The 20,567-nt window shown below is 42.4% G+C and overlaps 1 protein-coding gene across 2 annotated transcripts in view; it reads left to right on the top strand.

Moving 5' to 3' along the window:
* The window catches only part of KAT7 (lysine acetyltransferase 7), a 38,780-nt gene extending 20,902 nt beyond the window's left edge, over positions 1-17,878 (top strand). The window contains exons 8-14 of one of the 2 annotated variants that reach the window (XM_055407594.2): positions 226-417; positions 6,343-6,432; positions 6,649-6,789; positions 7,772-7,865; positions 11,201-11,347; positions 11,945-12,051; positions 12,830-17,878. In XM_055407594.2, coding sequence (XP_055263569.1) covers positions 226-417; positions 6,343-6,432; positions 6,649-6,789; positions 7,772-7,865; positions 11,201-11,347; positions 11,945-12,051; positions 12,830-12,931 — 873 coding nt within the window. In that variant the 3' untranslated portion in view covers positions 12,932-17,878. The remainder of the gene's footprint in view (positions 1-225; positions 418-6,342; positions 6,433-6,648; positions 6,790-7,771; positions 7,866-11,200; positions 11,348-11,944; positions 12,052-12,829) is intronic. The other variant, XM_055407593.2, reaches the window with a different exon arrangement.
* Positions 17,879-20,567: the final 2,689 nt, after the last annotated feature.

The raw sequence follows: 20,567 nt of genomic DNA, 5'->3' as shown, positions 1-20,567 counted from the left end.
GAAAAGCCACTCTCAAGATCTGTGCTCTGGGCAGTGTAGACAGTACATTTTCTCTAGCCTTCCTGGTGACCCATGCCCCCATAGTCCTCTTCAGTGCAAGTTTCTCATGAGATAAAAGCCAGATACTATTTTTTTCATAGCCAGTTGTGGTGGCATGCACATAGCTTACAATAGAAATGATTAATTCTGATCCTCCTTTGACTTGATTTCTTCTCTGCAATACAGGAGAAGTTAAGGCTGCAAGGCCAAATCACAGAGGGGAGCAACATGATTAAAACAATTGCTTTTGGTCGCTATGAGCTTGATACTTGGTACCATTCTCCCTATCCTGAAGAATATGCACGACTGGGACGTCTTTACATGTGTGAATTCTGTTTGAAATACATGAAGAGCCAAACAATACTTCGCCGACACATGGTAAGTTGTATAAGCTCTAGGATGTCTGGATTGTTTTTCAGTTGCTCAGTCATGTCCAACACTCTACCCCGTGGACAGCAGCACTCCAGGTTTGCCTCAAAGCTTCCTTTCCTTTTGCTCAAGCTCAAGTCCATTGAGTTGGTGGTGCCATCTAACCATCTCATCCTCTGTTGTCCCTTTCTCCTCCTGCCTTCAATCTTTGCTAGCATCAGTCTTTTCCAGTGAGTTGGCTCTTCACATCAGGTGGCCAAAGTATTGGAGCCTCTGCTTCAGCATCAATCCTTCCAATGAATATTCAGGACTGATTTCTTTTAGGATTGATTGATCTCCTTGCTGTCCAAGGGACTCTCAGGAGTCTTCTCCAGCACCACAGTTCAAGAGCATCAATTCTTCAGCTCTTGGCCTTTTTTATTGTCCAGCTCTCACATCTGTACATGACTATTGGAAAAACCATAGCTTTGATTAGACAGAACCAGTCTGTTGTTCCATGTCTGGTCTATCTAACTGTTGTTTCTTGATCTGCATACAGATTTCTCAGGAGGCGTAAGGTACGGTGGTCTGGTATTCTCATCTCTAAGAATTTTCCAGTTTTTTGTGATCTACACAGTCAAAGGCATTAGTCAGTGAAGCAGAAGTAGGTGTTTTTCTGGAATTCTCTTGCTTTTTCTATGATCATATAGATGTTGGCAGTTTGATCTCTGCTTCCTCAGCCTTTTCTAAATCCAGCTTGTATAAATCTGGAAGTTCTCAGTTCACATACTTTTGAAGCCTAACTTGAAGGATTTTGAGCATAACCTTACTATCATGTGAAATGAACACAATTCTACATTAGTCTGAAATGTAGTCTGAATTAGCACATTTTTTGGCTTTGTGCTTCTTTGGGATTGGAATGAAAACTGACATTTTCCAGTCCTGTGGCTAGTGCTGAGTTTTCCAAATTCATTGACATATTGAGTGCAGCACTTTAACAGCATCGTCATTTAGGATTTGAAATAGCTCAGCTGGAGTTCTGTCACCTCCTACTTCCTGACCTCGCACTACAGGATGTCCGGCTCCAGGTGAGTGATCCCACCATTGTGGCTATCTGGATCATTAAGATCTTTTTAGTATAGTTCTTCTGTTTATTCTTGCCACCTCTTCTTGATGTCTTCTTCTGTTAGGTCCATACCGTTTCTGTCCTTTTATGTGCCCATATTTGCACGAAATGTTCCCTTGGAATCTCTGATTTTCTTAAAGAGATCTCTAGGCTTTCCCATTCTATTGTTTTCCTTTATTTTTTTGCACTGATTACTTTAGGAAGGCTTTCTTAGCTCTCCTTGCTATTCTCTGGAACTCTACATTCAGATGGAGATATCTTTCTTTTTCTCCTTTGCCTTTCGCTTCTCTTCTTTTTTCAGCTATTTGTAAGGCCTCCTCAGACAACCATTTTGCCTTTTTGCATTTCTTTTTCTTGGGGATGGTTTTGATCACTGCCTCCTGTACAGTGTCACGAACCTCCGTCCATAGTTCTTCAGGCACTCTGTCTATCAGATCTTATCCCTTAAATCTGTTTGTCACTTCCACTATATAATTATAAGGGCTTTGATTTAGGTCATACCTGAGTGACCTAGTGGTTTTCCCTGCTTTCTTCAATTTAAGTCTGAATTTTGCAATAAGGAGTTCATAATCTGAGCCACAGTCAGCTCCCAGTCTTGTTTTTGCTGACTATATAGAGCTTCTCCATCTTTGGCTGCAAAGAACATAATCAGTTTGATTTTGGTATTGACCATCTAGTGATGTCCATGTGTAGAGTCATCTCTTGTGTTGTTGGAAGAGAGTGTTTGCTATGACCAGTGCATTCTCTTGGCAAAACTCTAAGCCTTTACCCTGCTTCATTTTGTACTCCCAAAGCCAAACTTGCCTGTTACTCTAGGTGTCTTTTGACTTCTTACTTTTGCATTCCAGTTCCTGATGATGAAAAAAGATCTTATAAGTTTTCCTAAAACTGTTCAGCTTCAGCTTCTTTGACATTAGTGGTTGGGGCATAGATCTGGATTACTGTGATACTGAATAGTTTGCCTTGGAAATGAACAGAGATCGATCATTCTGTCGTTTTTGAGATTGCACCCAGGTACTGCATTTTGGACTCTGTTGTTGACTATGAGGGCTACTCACTTCTTGTAAGGGATTCTTGCCCACAGTAGTAGATATAATGGTCATCTGAATTTAATTCGCTGATTCCAGTCCTTTTTGGTTTACTGATTGATTTCCTGAGATGTTGACTCTCACTCTTGCCGTCTCCTGTTTGACCACTTCCAGTTTACTTTGATTCATGGACCTAACATTCCAGGTTCCTATGCAGTACTGTTCTTTGTAGCATCGGACTTCACTTTCACCACCAGACACATGCACAACTGGGTGTTGTTTCCACTTTGGCTCAGCCTTTTCATTCCTTCTGAAGCTATTTCTTTGCTCTTCTCCAGTAGCATATTAGACACCTACCGGCCTGGGGGGGGTGGATTCTAGATTTTGACATCTATCTGAATACCTCTCAGTGGTCCACAGAAATGGAATGAAGGCACAGGAAATTGAAAGCCACATTTCAGGGTTGGAGTATACAGCCTTTGGCAAGGCTGGTGCTGGGTGGCTGTTAAACACATGCTGTCATTTTCATTTCCCTGTCTTTTTCTTGCTGCCTGCTCTTCTCTGTTCCTGGGGTATGAATTACCTCTGCCCACAGTTTTTCTGTCTCAAAGTGGATAAAAATGGATGGACTTCACTAGACAGAACTGGGACAACGTGATTCACCTTTGTATCTCTAGTAACTAGCCTTGGCAATAAACGCCCCATAAATGTATGTTGAAGGAACTCTTGCTTAAGAAAGACAAATTATGAAATTAACAGAAGAGGTCCTTGGGTCAGCCTTTCCCATGAGTTGTTTAGTGTTTGCTGGTTTCTGAACAGCCTTCTTGTGAAAATAGGAATAAACAGTTGAATCATTTTGTTTTTTTACAAATGTATTCCCTACTTATTTTATAGTTTTAAGCCATGTTTCTTCTCCTAATTGTGGAATGAAAAGTCTTGTCTTAATTTCTGCCGTGGAGCAGGGGTGGAGATTGGTCTGTAAGTCGAGGAAACCTCTGTTTTTTGTTATTTCCATAGTCACAAGTGATTGTGGCTGTATCTATAGCCCAGCATTCCTATAGTTTCTGTCATAGTATTCATTCCAGTTTGGTGCTAAAACTGCTTTTTTGTGTTGCCAGCTCTGGAGTACACTTTGGCCCAGAACCACCATTGCCAATTAAGCCCTTTAGACTGCAGCACAATAGGCTCCCACTAGACTATGTGGGGAAGAATGCTGGGAGTAGGGGACAGGTGGGTGATAACTGAGGACTGGGCTCCATGATTGTAGACCATGGAGATAAGCTAATTCAGAGTTTGCTTTGTGAAAGACTGGTATTTTTATTGATGTGAACTGCTTACTGTTGTTTTTTCTTTCTGTTTCTAGTTAGTGGTACTAACTAACGAAGTAGCCAAAAGGCAAGAAATAGTAGGGAGAGAAAACAAAGGGCCTATATAGTCTGAGGATCAAGTAAGCAGTCTGAATGTTTGACGATGTCTATTGTATTATGTGTTATAAAAATCAGATTTCACGAAATAGAAAACCTGTTTTAATTGATACCTCTGAAGAGTCTTCTTGCTTTAGGCATAATCACAGAAATGGGCTTTCTTTGCCTATTTGGCCAACAGTTTGGCTTCTGTTTCTGAACAGATAATTGTTGTTAGTTTGTTCACTGTTGGGAAGAGCCAACATGAGTAAAGGGGTGGAGACAGGAAGAAACCACAGGTGGAGCTCTCATTACTAAATGAATATGTGGATTTATATGTGACAAATTGGGGCATGCTTCTTTTTTTAATTATTATTTTATTTTTGGCTCAGCTGGGTTTTCATTGTGGTGTGTGGGCTTCTCATTGCGGAGCAGGGCTCTAGTCACATAGGCTTTAGTAGTTGCAGTGCCTGGGCTCTGTCTGGAGTGCTGGCTCAGTAGTTTTGGCACGTGGACTTAGTTGCCACGCAACATGTGGGTCTCCTGCATTGGCAGGTGGGTTGTTAACCCCTGGACCACCATAGATGCCCTTATGACTCTTGATTGACCCAAAAAGTTCGAATACAATTTCATAAAAAATATTCATATATATACTTTTTTTGTTGTTTAGTCGCTTAGTTGTGTGCGACCCTGTGACTGCATGGACTGAAGCACACCAGGCTTCCCTTTCCATCACATTTTCCCAGAATTTGCTCAAACTCATTCATGTCCATTGAATTGGTGACGCCATTCAACCATCTCATCTTTCCCAGAATCATAGTCTTTTCCATTGAGTCAGCTCTTTGCATCAGGTGGCCAAAGTATTGGAGTTTCAGCACCACTCCTTCCGACGAATATTCAGGATTGATTTCCTTTAGCATTGATTGGTTTGATCTCCTTGCTGTCCAAGGGACTCTCAAGAGTCTTCTCCAGCACCACAGTTCAAAGCCATCAGTTCTTCGGCATTCAGCCTTCTCTCACAACTGTACATGACTGTTGGAAAACCATATGCTTTTTAATGATATTTTTTAAAGTATTTACATAAAACCTTTCAAAAAGTCACCTATTTACAGTAGTGGCTTCCCTGCATTAAATCTGTGAGCTGGAGAAGGAAATGGCAACCCACTCTGGCGTTCTTGCCTGGAGAATCCCAGGGATGGGGAGCCTGGTGGGCTGCCGTTTATGGGGTCGCACAGAGTCGGACATGACTGAGTGACTTAGCAGCAGCAGTACATTGTACTATCTTATTATTGTTTGGTTTGTATAAAAATTAAAGTGGTATTATTTGCAAATAAATATTCAGAGAATATATGCTGTATATTCTCTACAGTACAGAGTAACACATTATTAAGTAAAGATTATCAAACTTTTATGAATAATAAGCTTTTCTCTCTTCCTCCAAGGTTTGTTTTCTCAAATATTTTCCCAAACACTGTTCTTCCACCATAAGTAATATTGAAGCTCATCTAGAAAACTGCCAAGTAGCCCTTACTATAGTTACTCTGGATACATTTTTAAATGACAAAATATATCTTATGTTTTGTGAAATAGCTCTTCTGTTGTATGAACTACTTTAAAACTATGCAAACCAATTATTTTAGAATTAAAGTGTCTAGAAATTTTCTTATGCTTGCCCCAGTAATGTAAAATACATTAATATCTATTAAATTCAAGTAAATCATAAAAATAAAATAAATCTGTGAGCACCTGAGGGTGAGGGAAGGGGTACCTTGTGCCCTCTTGTGGCCAAGTTGTTGTCCCTCCCCCCAACCCCAGCCTGTCTTCCTGTTGCTCAATCAGGCTTCCTTGCCTATTTTTCTAAAGCCGCAGAAGGACATGTCCTATTTCATTATAGTACAACAAAGGGAACATTTGGAGAGGGGGCCTGGTTTTTATCACTGGGTCTGTTTTCTAATCTGAAAAGAAGACCATAATGGTTTAGGTGGTAATGAGAAGTTACTGGTAAAGGTGAGAGTACCTTTACTTAGCAACTCTTAAGCTGCTGGAAATAAGCTGCTTAAGAATTTCCTGTTGGCAAAAGCCATTTTATAATAAGCCTGGGGTAGTTTTTATTTATCTTACTTTTACATAGTAGAAGATTTAATCTCTTGGGTTGGAGCAATGCCAGAACATAATCCAGAAAACTTGTTCCAAACTGCTATAAAAGTCTGTAAATATATTGCAGTGAATTTAGAAGTCTTTATTTGTTTCACTAAAAGAAAAAAATCCATTTCGCTGTCAGTTTGTCAAACTGTCCATCTCAGCTAACCCAGTTCGACCTGTGGTTCCTTTTCCCTTTTGAGCAGCAAGTCTTACTGGGAAGGTTTGTTTCCCTGATGTGAATTCCATTCTCTTACAGGCTAAGTGTGTGTGGAAACACCCACCTGGTGATGAGATATATCGCAAAGGTTCAATCTCTGTATTTGAAGTGGATGGCAAGAAAAACAAGGTAAAAATGGTGACATCAGAAAAAGGGATGGAAATGCTGTACTTTCACTGGTTTCAGAAGTTTATCTGCAGCTTGTAAAGAAGATAGAACTTTTCTGTTGGCCAAAATACAGTTTCTGCTTCATTAACAATATGGTGTGATCTTTAATTTTAGGCCTTTACCTGATAAGTATAAGAATCACTTGTCCATACATAAATGCTGTTTCTTTACTTCCAGATCTACTGCCAAAACCTGTGCCTGTTGGCCAAGCTTTTTCTGGACCACAAGACATTATATTATGATGTGGAACCCTTCCTGTTCTATGTTATGACAGAAGCAGACAGCACTGGTTGTCACCTGATTGGATATTTTTCCAAGGTCAGCGGGATCTGGAGATTAAGAAGCTGATGACCAGAGCAGGGTGGTTGATGTTGGCATATGAAGCCTCAAATCACTGACAGAAAGAGGTGGTCCCCTGGGCATTGATGATTGCCCTTCTCTTAAAGGGTGGCAGGGGGTGGGGTGGACATCCACGTATCAAAGATTATTTAATGAAAATGTGCAGTCTTTATGAAAAGCTTTTGGTTTATTCATTTCTGGACTTGTGGGTTGAAGCTACCCATTAGTTGCTGGCCAGCACCCGGCCTACTAACCCACAAGCCCACATCTTGCCATCCAAGCCAACCAACTCTCCTGGCTTTGCTCTCCTCTGTGTTATTAGCTTAAAACCAGGAAATATGTTCCTTTTGCCTGGTTTTCTAGCTGGGCTCCTTCAGTAATAACACCACTACACCTTTAAAGATTTAAGGCCAGATTTTACTTACAGCTTTTCAATACAGCAAGTTTACTGAAATGTAATTTTCACAAGCATACAGTTCACTCATTGACTGCGTACGGTGCAGTCACAGAGTTGTGCCGTCAGTTTTTGTTACTCCCAGTTTGAAGCACCATACTCATGAGTAGTCACTCCTCATTTCCATTCCTTCTGTTCCCAGGCCCACTGTCTCTATTTAAGCTTGCATATTCTGGACATTTCACATAAACGAATCATACAGTATGTGATTTAAAGAGTGCTGCTCTAGACTGGATTCAGTGTTCTAAACCGTCTTGCCTTGCCCTTTGCCTCTAAAAAAGAATCTTAGAGTCAGTGCCCTTAAGGTGAGACTGGAGTTCTCAGCTAGGGAAACCCTGGGATCATCAGCATAAAGGGTGTGGATGTACCAGCTATGAGGCTTGACAGCCACTCCCCAGGACTAGTTAGCATATATTTTGCAAGCAGCCTTGCTTGTATCTGGGACTGCTGAGACACCTTTGGTCCCATATTCTTCCAATCTTCTCATCTGTTTGCTCTTGATTTTAGGAAAAGAATTCATTCCTCAACTACAATGTATCCTGTATCCTTACCATGCCTCAGTACATGAGACAGGGCTATGGCAAGATGCTCATTGATTTCAGTAAGTAAAACAGCCAAGTCATAAGTTGCATAAGCAGGGACCATGTGAAGTATTGTCGTCTTTTTGTTCTATGGTCTGTCTTCACAATTCCTGGCATATAGTGGAATTACACTCATATTAAGTGAATGAGTAAGTGGAAAAAACCTGAACATTGTCAGTTGGCCTGATACACATTGAACACTCAGATGAATACAAGACCCTGAGTTGGTACCTAATAGTCTGAGATATAGAGGATAGTAAAGTAAGCTCTTTAGTATTATCCTAATGTGACACTTACGAATAGCATATACATACATAAAGCTTCAAATGTGTTTATGGGTGTTAAGTTCAGTTTTGTAAGTTGTTCTTTAAAGGCATTCGATTACCTGATAGAGGCTTTGGGTCTCATTAATCATGAATGTTGTATTTGGGAATTTGCCTTCTCAGTAAAATTTATTTGTAACCCTAAAATCAAAGAACATGCACATGGCAGCAAAAAAAAGTCACCACATGTTTCCAGATGAGGTCAAACAGATACTTATTTTGGCTTTGTTTAAGCTGGTGTCCTTTAGAGCCATGTTGTTCATATTTTTATGCTTTTTGTTGCTATTTTTATCTTTATTATTATTTTTTTGGCCATGCCACGCAACTTGTGGGCTCTTAATTCTTCTGACAAGGGATCAAACCCAGGCCCTTAGCAGTGGAAGGGTAGAGTCCCAGTCACTGGAATTCCTTGTTAATTTTCAGTGGCCCCTGAGCACAGTGCTGAAGTACTGTCTAGTAAGGTTGCGATGTGCCTTCCAGAGAAAATGTGTTTTATAGACAGGTTTTTTATTCAGGCATTTGTGATTGTGCTGTTGACTTTTGCTGCTGCTGCTGCTAAGTTGCTTCAATCGTGTCCGACTCTGTGTGACCCCATAGATGGCAGCCCACCAGTCTCCCCCGTCCCTGGGATTCTCCAGGCAAGAACACTGGAGTGGGTTGCCATTTCCATCTCCAGAACACGTTTAGTTCAGTGTTAAATCAACAGTATGTATTAAATAGGTGTCTTTAAACAAAAACACATAAAACAAAGTTGGTTATATATTGGTTGGTTGATGAAAATGTGACAAGGGGCCCACAGGAACTTAACCCTGTATTTACCCCAAGAGCAGCGGTTCAATATAGCTTATTCAGTATTTGCTGTGACTTCATAGAATATAATTACTGTAAATAATGAGATTCAGCTGTATTTTATTCTATGTTCACTGTAACATGATGTATTTTGGTCAAATTAGAATTCCTAGAATCAGCTTTTTGATCCTTTTTTAAAGCCACCTGGTTAGAGATAAATCAGGAGATGGCATAATCCACTAATGGAGTTGAGGGGATTGTGTATCTTTGAATAGGTAACAACTACTTCACAAACTTTGTGGAAATTTTCAAACATACACTAAAGAAGCATAATAGTATAATAAACCCCCCTGTAATGATTACCATTATATGTCCAGTCTTGTTTTACCTATAGTCTCACCCTCAGTTATTTTGGAATCTAAAAGTATAAGGTCTGTTATACCTAAAAAAGCCCTACAAAACAAAAAATTCCTTAATGTCATAAAATACACTATTCAAATTTTCATTATTTTGTGGTTCGATTCTTTTTTAAAAAAAAAGGTTGTTTTTACTCAAATACAGATAGAACTGTGTCTTTTATAAATCAGTTTTTAGTTTAGAGGTTCCCGCTCCATCTCTTTTTTCTTTGCTATTTATTTAAGTTGGTTGTCCAGTAGTTTTAGTTTCCTGAAGTATGAGTTTGCTGACTGCATCCCCCTGGTGTTGAAAGTTAGATGTTTAGCTGTTAAAACTGGAGACTGTGAAATTCAGATCATGTCTATTCCCATCTGCTGCCCCCCCCCCACCAATATTTCACAAGCAGTACTGAGATAATCCATTATATTTTTCTTTTAAGAATTTTTAGGATTACTTAAAAAAAAATTTTTTTTTTTAAATTATTTTATTTTTAGCTGCATTGGGTCTTTGTTGTTTTGCCTGGGCTTTCTCTAGCTTCAGCGAGCGGGGGCTGCTCTTTGGCGTGGTGTTCAGACTTCACATCCGGTGGCTTCTCTCATTACGAAGCACAGGCTCTAGGCACTCGGCCTCAGTAGTTTCGGATCTTGGGCCCTAAGGGTGTGGGCTCATCAGTTGTGGTGCACAGGCTTACGAAGCATGTAGAATCTTCCTGGACCTGGGATTGAACCCTTGTCCCGTGCATTGGCAGGAGGATTCTTATCCACTGGACCACCAGGCAAGTCCTGAGATAATCCATAAAGTGCAAAAATCTGAAAAAGCTTGAAAACTATATAGTGAAATGGCTTTCAAATCTGTTTCCATCTATTCTGTTCTTTTTTTGGCTTGTGGGATCTTAGACCCTTGCTACTGCTGCTGCTGGTAAGTCGCTTCAGTCGTGTCCGACTCTGTGCGACCCCATAGACGGCAGCCCACCAGTCTCCCCCGTCTCTGGGATTCTCCAGGCAAGAACACTGGAGTGGGTTGCCATTTCCTTCTCCAATGCACGAAAGTGAAAAGTGAAAATGACGTCACTCAGTCATGTCCAACTCTTAGCGACCTCATGGACTGCAGCCTACCAGGCTCCTCCGTCCATGGGATTTTCCAGGCAAGAGTACTGGAATGGGGTGCCATTACCTTCTCTGCTTAGACCCTTGACCAGGCATCAAACCTGGGCCCCAGGCAGTGAAAGCACTGAGTCTTAATCACTGATTGCTGCTGCTGCTAAGTCACTTCAGTCATGTCTGACTCTTTGTAACCCCATAGTGGGCAGCCCTCCAGGCTCCCCCGTCCCTGGGATCCTCCAGGCAAGAACACTGGAGTGGGCTGCCATTTCCTTCTCCAATGCATGAAAGTAAAAAGTGAAAGTGAAGTCGTCCAGTCATGTTCGACTCTTAGCGACCCCATGGACTGTAGCCTACCAGGCTCCTCTGTCCATGGGATTTTCCAGGCAAGAGTACTGGAGTGGGGTGCCATTGCCTTCTCCCCTTAATCACTGAATTTCTAGGGGATTCCTCATCTACTTTGTTCTTAATGCATACCTACAGATAACTATTAATAAGTTTCTAGTGCAGGCTTCCACTAAAAGGCTTTTATATTAAATGTCTTTTATAAGTAAATGTGAAAACACATTCGTCCCCTTTTGTTTGTACAAAGGCAGTCAACTGTACCACAGCTAATACATAGCATTGCATTAAATGACTGAACCCTGATGGATATTGCCAAGCAGACTCTACTCCTTAAATCTTTATCCATTTTAGTACACTATTCTTGTTAGGATGAGATACAGTGTCTGCATTGTTCTCTGGCAGGTTATTTGCTTTCCAAAGTGGAAGAAAAAGTTGGCTCCCCAGAACGTCCGCTCTCAGATCTGGGGCTCATAAGCTATCGCAGTTACTGGAAAGAAGTGCTTCTTCGTTACCTACATAATTTCCAAGGCAAAGAGATTTCTATCAAAGGTTGGTTTTTTGCTCTTAGAGAATGTTACCTGAGATGTTTGCTCCTCTGAATATTCTGACTTTTCTGTTTGGCCCTGTTCATGTTTTGTAATCTGCAAAGATAATGCCACGTTCTGTGTTTCATCTGAATATGAGAGTGGAAGACTCACTAATGTGGACCACTCACTAAGGTGCCTAAGGATTCCAGAGCATTTGGCCCTAGGGACTGGTTATATGATTTGGTTTCTCAAATTTTAGGTTGCTAGCACTTTAATTCACAAAATTCTCAACAAAAGCAAGAAAGAAGAAAAACTTCAAGTCATTTGGTGCACACAGGAACTTCTAACATCCCAAAATATTTATGTGAGAGTGAAATAATTTAGTTTGTTCTTTGATTTCAATTTCTGTAGGAGCCAAAGTGGTTTCCTGCTGTACTGTCCCTCTTTTGTAGTTATTTTAAGTGGTCAAATAAATACTTTATAAACTTCTGGACAGCTTGGGTCAAGTAGCAAAGATTCCAAACATTTGGAGTCTGTGTAGATTTCCTTCAAAGGAAAGGGATCCTTGGTAGGGGGATGGGGAAGTCTGCATTTTGACCAAATAGCTCTTCTGTTTCAGAAATTAGCCAGGAGACAGCTGTGAATCCTGTGGACATTGTCAGCACTCTGCAAGCCCTTCAGATGCTCAAATATTGGAAAGGAAAACACCTAGTTTTGAAAAGACAGGTAAAGTTTTTGTTAGCCTCTTACTCATTACTTTATGTCAGTTGAGGCCTAGCAAAGTGGAGCCTTCACACCTTAAAGGTAACCTTCCCTTTTTAAAGAGTCTGACTCCATGCAGCTTTTCCGTGGTCTCATTGTTAGGCTTGTCTCTGACTGTACCCTTATGAGAAGCTTCTGGTAAGCTCCTGTCTCATACTTGGATGACAGAAGCATCAACAGCTCCAGTTAAGCAGCTTTATGTTGCACTGTTGTACTTCTGTCCTTTTGATGATTTTCTTACATCAGAGAAGAGTGCCCATCTGTGGGGGAGAATCTCCATAACCTCCAGGGCCTGTAGAAGTGGTTTTAAATACCTTTAGCAAATGCCATCTCAACTCATGTCAACTTGAAAATTTTTTTAAGTTGACTTACAACATTTACTCTGGAGGAGCCATGGCAACCTACTCTAGTATTCTTGCCTGTAGAATCCCATGAACAGGGAAGCCTGGCAGGGTTGCACAGAGTTAGGCACGACTGAAGCAACTTAGCACGTATGCACAACATTTAATAAGGGAAGATGGGTAATGATTTTCAGGTCTTGCTGAGGGCATAATAGGAAGAAATGGATTAGGTAGGAGAACATTAGGTAAATCAAAATAACTTTTTTTATACCTGTCTCACACCTTAGTGTATTATGAAACCTTTGGTGATTTCTTCTTTGCTAACAATCATTTTGGAATCCACATATAAAGATGTTTTAGTTGAATGCATATAATAATTTTTTCCCATTGTTTTCTCTCAGGATCTCATTGATGAGTGGATAGCCAAAGAGGCCAAAAGATCCAACTCCAATAAAACCATGGATCCAAGCTGTTTAAAATGGACCCCTCCCAAGGGCACTTAAAGTGACCAGTTACTCCGAGCCAGCGAACCCCAGCAGTAGGAATCCGTACCCTAGGGATCTGTCTGTCATTTCTGTTGCTCTTGTGATTGGCAAGTACAGTATCCTTTGGGAAGGCCATCCCCCTCAGGACTGTCCTGGCTCCGACCTTTGTGTACACTGCAGACGCTGGTTCTGAGGAACTGTTGTTTCGGCCTCAGTGAGGTTGCCTGGATGGGATCTCTATTAGACTTGAGTGCAGATCCCTTGTAGCACTGACCCAAGGTGTTCTGTTTTGGTACTGTACCTGTCCAGTCACTGGTTCTCTCCTCTGGCCCCATGAGGTTGTGTCGTGTCTTCTAAACTTTGTAATAGTGCTTCTTGCCACCACCAAGTACGGTTACTGCCACCAGGATCTTTCCAGTTATTCCTTACATGTGATTTTGGAGGGGCAGGGAAGAGGTGACACTTCTGAGTGTGTGTTGGGAGGGGTCCCTTCCCTTTGGATTTCATCTCACTTTAAGTTATTTCCTCCATTTTTACTAAAAGACCTGTTTTTGATCAGTATCAGGCTGACCAGAGCCAAATACTTCTGAAGACTCTCACAGGGATTAGTCTTGGTTACAGCACATGAGCTAAATGAGATGGAGAAAAGAATTGAGAGGTGGTGATTCTCTATTTGGATTTGAGTTCACCCGTGGGCAGTGGGCAACATCTTGGTGAAAGGGAATGAAATACTACTTTTTGCCTCACCAGAAAGTGCCCAGTAGTAAATGTTTTCTTCTCTTTACTCCCTGCCTCTTTTTACTTTTGCAGGTGCCAAAATAATTCCAGTTCTCCCTTTCATGCTGCATGATAACCGGTTAGTTATATTGCAGAAACCTTTTACCAGTACCGGTCTGATATTGCACACCTAAGTTGCACATAAGTTGCATTGCTTTTGTCTGAACGTCCTTGGAGAAGTGATTGAAAATGACTTGCGTATCTCAGCCCATGACTCAGCAAGGCAGAATGGCCACCCCTGCCAAGGTTTGCTTTTCTTTTCAACAGTGCCTCACCCTCCCTCTAAGGACTAGAGTGCTCATGCCCTTCCAAGAACTCCATTTCCTTTTTGGGATTTACCACCATCCCCCCATTCTCTGGTCTCCTCTATTTTTGGTGTCGTTTAAGTGAAGGAAGAGATGCTCCCTCTAATTTCTCTCTAGCCCATTATAACCTGCTATCTTGGGGCAGCTTTTGATGTATGACATGTCACCCTTCCCAACTTGGTCTCCTGCAACACCGCTGTCTTCATGTGGAGCCCTCACCACAATCCCAACTCTGGTCATTTGTGCCTTTCTCTTGTCATCTTTGTACACTACTTATATTCACTGTGGGTTGGGGGGAGCTAACTTTGAGCATGTTCAGTGGCAGCTCCCTGCCAGTTTCAGTGTCACTGTTAAAATTTACCCAAAAGCAATTTCACTGGGGGTTTTCTTAAGGGGTAAAGGCCTTTTACAGAAGCTAACCCTTCCCCAAATGTGGTAGAATGTGCTGTTCTATATCTACTCTTCAATAAAGCATGTTCTCTGCTGAAATTTGCTTCACCCAGGTACTCTCATTTGAGTATGAAATGGTGCTGCTGGCCTACTGCTAATAAGAAATGCACTTGGGTTTATTTTCTAAGCAGTAAACTGTTCAGGGACATGATTTGTGGGTGGGGAAAGTTGTTTTTTCCTCTGATGCAGGCTATCTGGAGGGAGTGCTTACTCTGAGCTTGTCTAGTTGATGGAGTAAATTCTCTGCCACACTCTGGTTCCAGCTAACAGGTATGCGTGGCTGTGAGTAGTTAGTGTTATCCATGTGAAGACCCAGCAGGAGGTATGGCTAGGTGGGATAGCTGTGGGAGGTGGGAACAGACGTGTCCTCTTTTATCTCCAGGCTTACTTGCCGGTACTCAGCAATGCCATCTCTAATCATTGTCTCTCTCAGGTTGAGGTGATTTCTGAAAGTAGCTGCACTTTCCTGTAGTGTTTACCTAGTGTGAGAAACGGGAGACCAGGCACTTAACTGGATGGTGGAGAGGAGGCGGGTGGAAATTGTATTTGTTGGAGTGGTTTTGCCCCCTGTGGCCAGCATGGTGAAAACCTCTCCTGGCAGAAAAACTAAGTGTCTTGGTAAGGTTATAGTCCTATGTGTCACCTGCTGGGGTGGGAAATGGGATGAGAGAAACTCAGGTTTATAAAAAGACCATTCTTACACACGTCTTAGAGAAATGTGTGCCCTGATTTCCCTCTCCTAGGCCTTTGCATCACAGGGGAATTCTGTTGTCTCTCCCATTTTGGAAAAATTGAGGAAGGTAATATGGACCATGATAGTGAATAGACAGTGCAGAATCACAAGTCTTTGGTGAATGCCATCCCTCTTTCCTCACCTAGAAATCAAAGGAACATTTCTCTGCTTTAAATCCTTACAGGTGTGGGAACTGACCATTCACTTCCTTGGCTGTTTTGAGTCAGACTATTCCCTCTGGCTCCTTTTGTACCTGCACAAAAGAAGTTTAGCTTCTTAGCTTCCTTCGTTAGAAGAGCAAAAGTCTGGAGTCATTCCTGCATCTTGCTGAGACTCCGTAAGTGGAAGCACCAAACATTTCTAGAGGAAGAAAGCTCCAGCATGTGCGGGTTGCTTCCTTTCTGCTCAGCACTGTGCTGGGTACTTTAACACTGCCTTGTTTGACCCTCCCCTCTGCCATTTGCTTTCTTGGCTTTTTTGATTCCCTAATGATTTACCTTCTCCCTTCTAGTTAGTTTTCTTTGCTTCAGCCACAGTCCCCCATGCTTCTAGTGGCTTCCATTGCCAGAAAAATGACAAGACTGGTGAAAACTTTAAGATGAAAGAATTGAGTTTAGTTACTCCTGTAGGCAGCATTTGTAGGTCAGAGACCTAAACCAGGTTACAGATATGTGCCTCATTCTGGTTCTGCTTCTGATTTAGGAATAAACTGTTCAGTAAGCACTGTCCCTTTACTTTTGTGGTTTCCTTCAGTCCTTACCACATCATCACTGTAAGGTAAATATTGTAGCCCTCTTCCACAGGAGAAAATTTGAAGCTTAGAAGTTTTACTACTGGGTTATAGAAACAGAATGAGAGCTTTGCTTCTCTTGAGTCCAGATCCCATGCTTCTGACAAAACTACTGTGAGTCATCTGATGCCTCGGTGCCTGCTTTCCCATTTCTCACAAGGGGGAACAATGAGTCACATTAAGTAGTTTTTAAGAATATGGTGTGCCCTTTATATGGCAAGATGATTCTCTTGACAGGACCTGAGCTTTGGTTTATCCCTGTGGTTCTGGGCGGGTTGCCTGACTGGGGTTAGGAATGGCCTCTAATGGAGTTCATGTGAAGCCAGTATAGAAAAATACCACAGCTTGCTTCCATCACGCATTCCTTCTGAAATATGAAATGAGTGAAAAGCAGTTTTTGAAAGAATATTAGTAACTAGGCATAAACATGTCTGCCTTTTCCTCCTTTGAAGAGCAGTTGATATGCCAGACATTGAAGGAGCATGGTTTTTATGATCCCAGGTACTGGGATCAAGCAGTGTTGCTCTCCGTGGTGATCCTTACCCATTTTACTTTAACTTCTGACCTTTTGAGAATCTAATAAGTGTTGGGTCTTTTAAAAGAAAAATATACAGGAGTGCAAATGTGCACACATTTGTCTACAGTTCAGGAGATTGAGGGTTTGAGAAAGTGCCAGTGAAAAGGCAGACAGGAGCCCCACCTGCCTGTCTTCACTCAGTCCTTGGCTTGTGCATGGTTTGTGCAGGCCCAGGTGACAGGTCCCATTAAGTGAGGTCCATTGATGACCAAAGAGAAGGCCTTACTGAAGGTTAACATCCTGCCTGCCCATGGTTTCACAGATGCACTTGTATACACAGTGCTGTATAGGGTTTTGCATATTCAGAGAATAAGGTGAAACTTTGCTAAATATAATGTATGTTAGGAGTTCTAAAAACTACTTTTTGCTATTCATTGGGATCATGGAGTTATAGAATTGGACCACTGGTTTTACTCCAGCACTTTGTGCTACAAACTTGTATGACTGCATCTCCCAGACTGTCTCCTGCTGATGAGGGCAGTTTAATTGCCCACTTCCTTTGTGGTATCTTCAACAAAATGCCAATGAATGTCACTAAGAAGGGGGAACAAAAGGACTGCCCAGTGGTGAAAAATGTCCCTTGTGCTGAAATACCAGTTTGTCTCTTCTGTCTTATGTGATACCTGTAGGTGCTACCACTGTTCCGTGCCTTGGGGTTTGTTGATTTGTACCCAAGAGTGGAGAAAAGAACCTGTGTTGTTGCACAGCTCTGGCTCTGCTGCTCCCCCCGGATGTTCTGTTTGAGAACATCTTTACCCTGGACAAGTCAGGTCCATTCACGAAACCAGTGTTTCTTAACTCGGTACATGTTTTTGGAACCACTCACGTTTTATTCAATCATATGCAGAGTTTTTAGAAACCTTTACCTTTATCTCAAAAGGTGTGGTACATCACCTCCAGAAATGGTCACCAACAATCCCATCTCTGTATATGAGTGCTGCTCCTTCCAGTAAGAGCTAATTTTCCTTCAGGGTGTGGACTGGACTTTTCACTAGTCAAAGGTGCCAGAAGTGATATTCTAGCTGTTTCTGCTTTTGCTGATGGAAACCTGACATATTTTCAGACCAGAAGCTTAAGTGTCAAAAATCCAGACCCTGTACTCAGGCTGGATGCAGCCTCAGAATGACCCCTGCTGACCTCCTGAAGCTAAAGAATCATCTAGCTGAGGGTTGCTAACCTAGAGAATCATGAGAAGTGCTGTTATATTTTTTTGGTCACACTGAGTGGCATGTGGGATTTCAGTTCCCTGACTAGGGATCAAACTCATGGCCCCTACAGTAGATGTGCAGTCTTAACAACTGGACTGCCAAGGAAGTCCCTGGAAGTATTTTAAACCATTGACCATTTTGGGATGGTTAGATATACATATAGATATATAGCAGTGGGTAAGTGAAAAAAGGAGAGTAAAAGACCTTTCCTTCTGAACTTTTGAGAATCTAATAAAAGTATTGGGTTTTTTAAAAGAAAAGTATACATAAATGCAGATATGCACACATTTGTATACAGTTCAGGAAACTGACTTTGAAGTCATTTCTGAACTTGGGTTAATAAAACTGGTTTGAGAAAGCTCCAGTGAAAAGGCAGGAAACCTCACCTGCCTGCCTTCAAGGTTGGGCCTTGTAGATTTATTTTGGTAAATGATTACCTGTGATTAGAAACCAGATGTGCCCAGAGGAGGACCTCCTCCTTGTGTAACTCCAGGGGAACACTATTCATGCAGTGGCACCCACAGACCCAGTTTAACCCTGGTTGATATCTCAGCTTCCAGTCAAATTGCCTCTCAGTTGCCTAGCTTTAGAATTACAGAAGTGGATCAGGAAAGGTGAATATCCTGCTATTAGGAAATAGCTCTCCAGTTCCCCCAGAGTTCATGTGGCTTCCCATTTTTGGATTAAGTTCCCATTTATCTTGGCTTTCAAGATTCCATAAGTGGACTCCACCTGGGTAATTTTCATCATTCCCCTACACATCCTCCACATGCAGCTGGATTAGTCTTTTTTCCTGTTTTCATTTGTCAGCATTCCCCCAAGTGTGTCCCACTAAACAAGGTATTACAGGTAAAATGGGTACTGTAGTCAAACTTGGAAAACACAGTTGAGGATGGATATTGATATGTTTCTTGAGTTCTGGGCGTCTCAGAACCTCTCGGGATTTTCCAAGAAGGAGACAGAATGTAACGTTTCCTAAAATGGTCTGGAAGGATTCTCTGGAGACCAGTATGCTGTGGGGCAGACATTTAGATGTTTCTTTGGTACTTACTGAAATGGCCCAACTAAAAAGGAATTCCTTGTGAAGACTTCCTTATTTTTCTGCCTGAGACGTCTGTAATTGTGGCAGAGACCAAGTCATTGTAGGGGTCAAATATGCTTGGAGTGAAGGACCCTTCCCTCAAATCCTGGCTCTGGGATTTTCGGTGCAGATTGAGGATAATACTTGTGGAGGTAACTTGTCTTTCAGAGTGCCTAATATATTCAGTCATTCATTTGTACACAAAAGATGTAGAACTTGGTCTCCTGGAAGATATCAGCATTAAATTCCAAATTGTGATCAGTGCCCTGAAGGGCAAAGGACAAGTGTTGGGTAAGCATAACTGGAGAGAACTAGCTGAGCTTGGTTATCCCGGAAGCCCTGATTGAGAGGGAGCTTGCTTTATCCTGGGACCTGACAGATGATTGGGTTAGCCAAGTGAGTGGGGAGGGGGGGCGTGGGCAGTGTTCCCAGAGGGAGAGCCGGAGCACAGATCACAAAAGCTGGTGAGCCTCTGGTGTGCCTAAAGGTCTGAGAGAATGTCTGGTAATGGCTGATGGGGTGGGAGGAAGGATCAGGGAGCACAGGGCTTTGAAGGCCCCAACAAGAATGTCAAGTTGACCTAGGAAACTGAACTGTGGCCAGTAGGGGATGGACGGGTCCACCATATTAAAAGGTCCTGCTCTGGATGGAGAGCAGTAAGGTGGGAAGCACGGATGCTGGTGCCCCTTAGGCAAGGGAAGATAGTACCTCCTGTGAATGTGTAATGAGAGCAACAAGAAGATGAATTTAGGTATGTTTGGAAGAACCACCAACTTGGGGGGAGGTGTTTAGATGGGGCAGTGAGGGCTGGGAGTCACTCCCAGGTTTCTAGCCCACAGCAGGGTGTGTGGCAGTGCCGTCTGTGCCAACTGAGCCAACGAGAGCAATTAGTCCTGGGGCTGGAGATCAAGAGCTGAGCATTTGAGGACCATGCATTCTATGTGAGTCCTTCGTGAAAACCCTCTCCAAGGACTTCTGAGCTCTATTGTTGGTATGGGGGTAAAGACAATTAAGAAGCGGTTTGTGTACTTGACAAACCCTGTTATTGAGATAAACTGTTAATTTTTTATCAGATATGAGTTCTGTAGTGGAAGAATGTGCAAAGTGTTGCGGGAACTCAGTGGAGGGAGTGAATGAGTAGTTGCCGGGTTGGAACCTCTGAGTAAGAATTCACCAGCACAGGAGGAGAATGGCATGTGCAGACACCAGCTTGAGGGGACGTGGTGGGTGTGAAAAGGGTTGTTGGAGAGCAACGGCTGCCTTGAGTGAGTACATCACCTCTGCCCTCTGTGGTCGGTAGTTCTTCAAGGACAAATTCCAGTCCCCCTCCCTGCTCCCAGTCCCGCCTGAGGGCCCAGCAAAGTGCCAGCCCAAAGAGGGAACTTACTGAATGGTCAGTGGCTTCAGCCAAAGCTTGAATGTCTCCAACTTCGAACATGGGAATAAAATCTTCAGTTTTCTCTTCTGCTTCTTCACGTTGAGTTGACACAGTGAGCCATCTCCCAGGACCACATCTGGGCCAGGACAGTGATCCCCCGTCACCTCCCTGAGGTACAGCCGCTTTCCTTACTCTAGAGCTCTTTGAATGACTGGCTGCCTCTGACCCCAAAGCAGGGCAGTCAGTTGAGGGGCCACGTCATACACGAGAATTGATAAAGGACCTGGGCCCCAATTCTCCAAGTCCAAAGACACATGGATTTGGGTCCTTGAGGTTATGATGGTGGGTAGGCAAG

The sequence above is a fragment of the Moschus berezovskii genome, chromosome 20 (assembly GCF_049115385.1).
Source record: "Moschus berezovskii isolate FMDL1 chromosome 20, NW_MosBer_1.0, whole genome shotgun sequence".
Classification (NCBI taxonomy): domain Eukaryota; kingdom Metazoa; phylum Chordata; class Mammalia; order Artiodactyla; family Moschidae; genus Moschus; species Moschus berezovskii.
The sequence above is the reverse complement of the archived record's forward strand: the minus strand, read 5'-3'. Positions and strand labels throughout refer to the sequence as shown.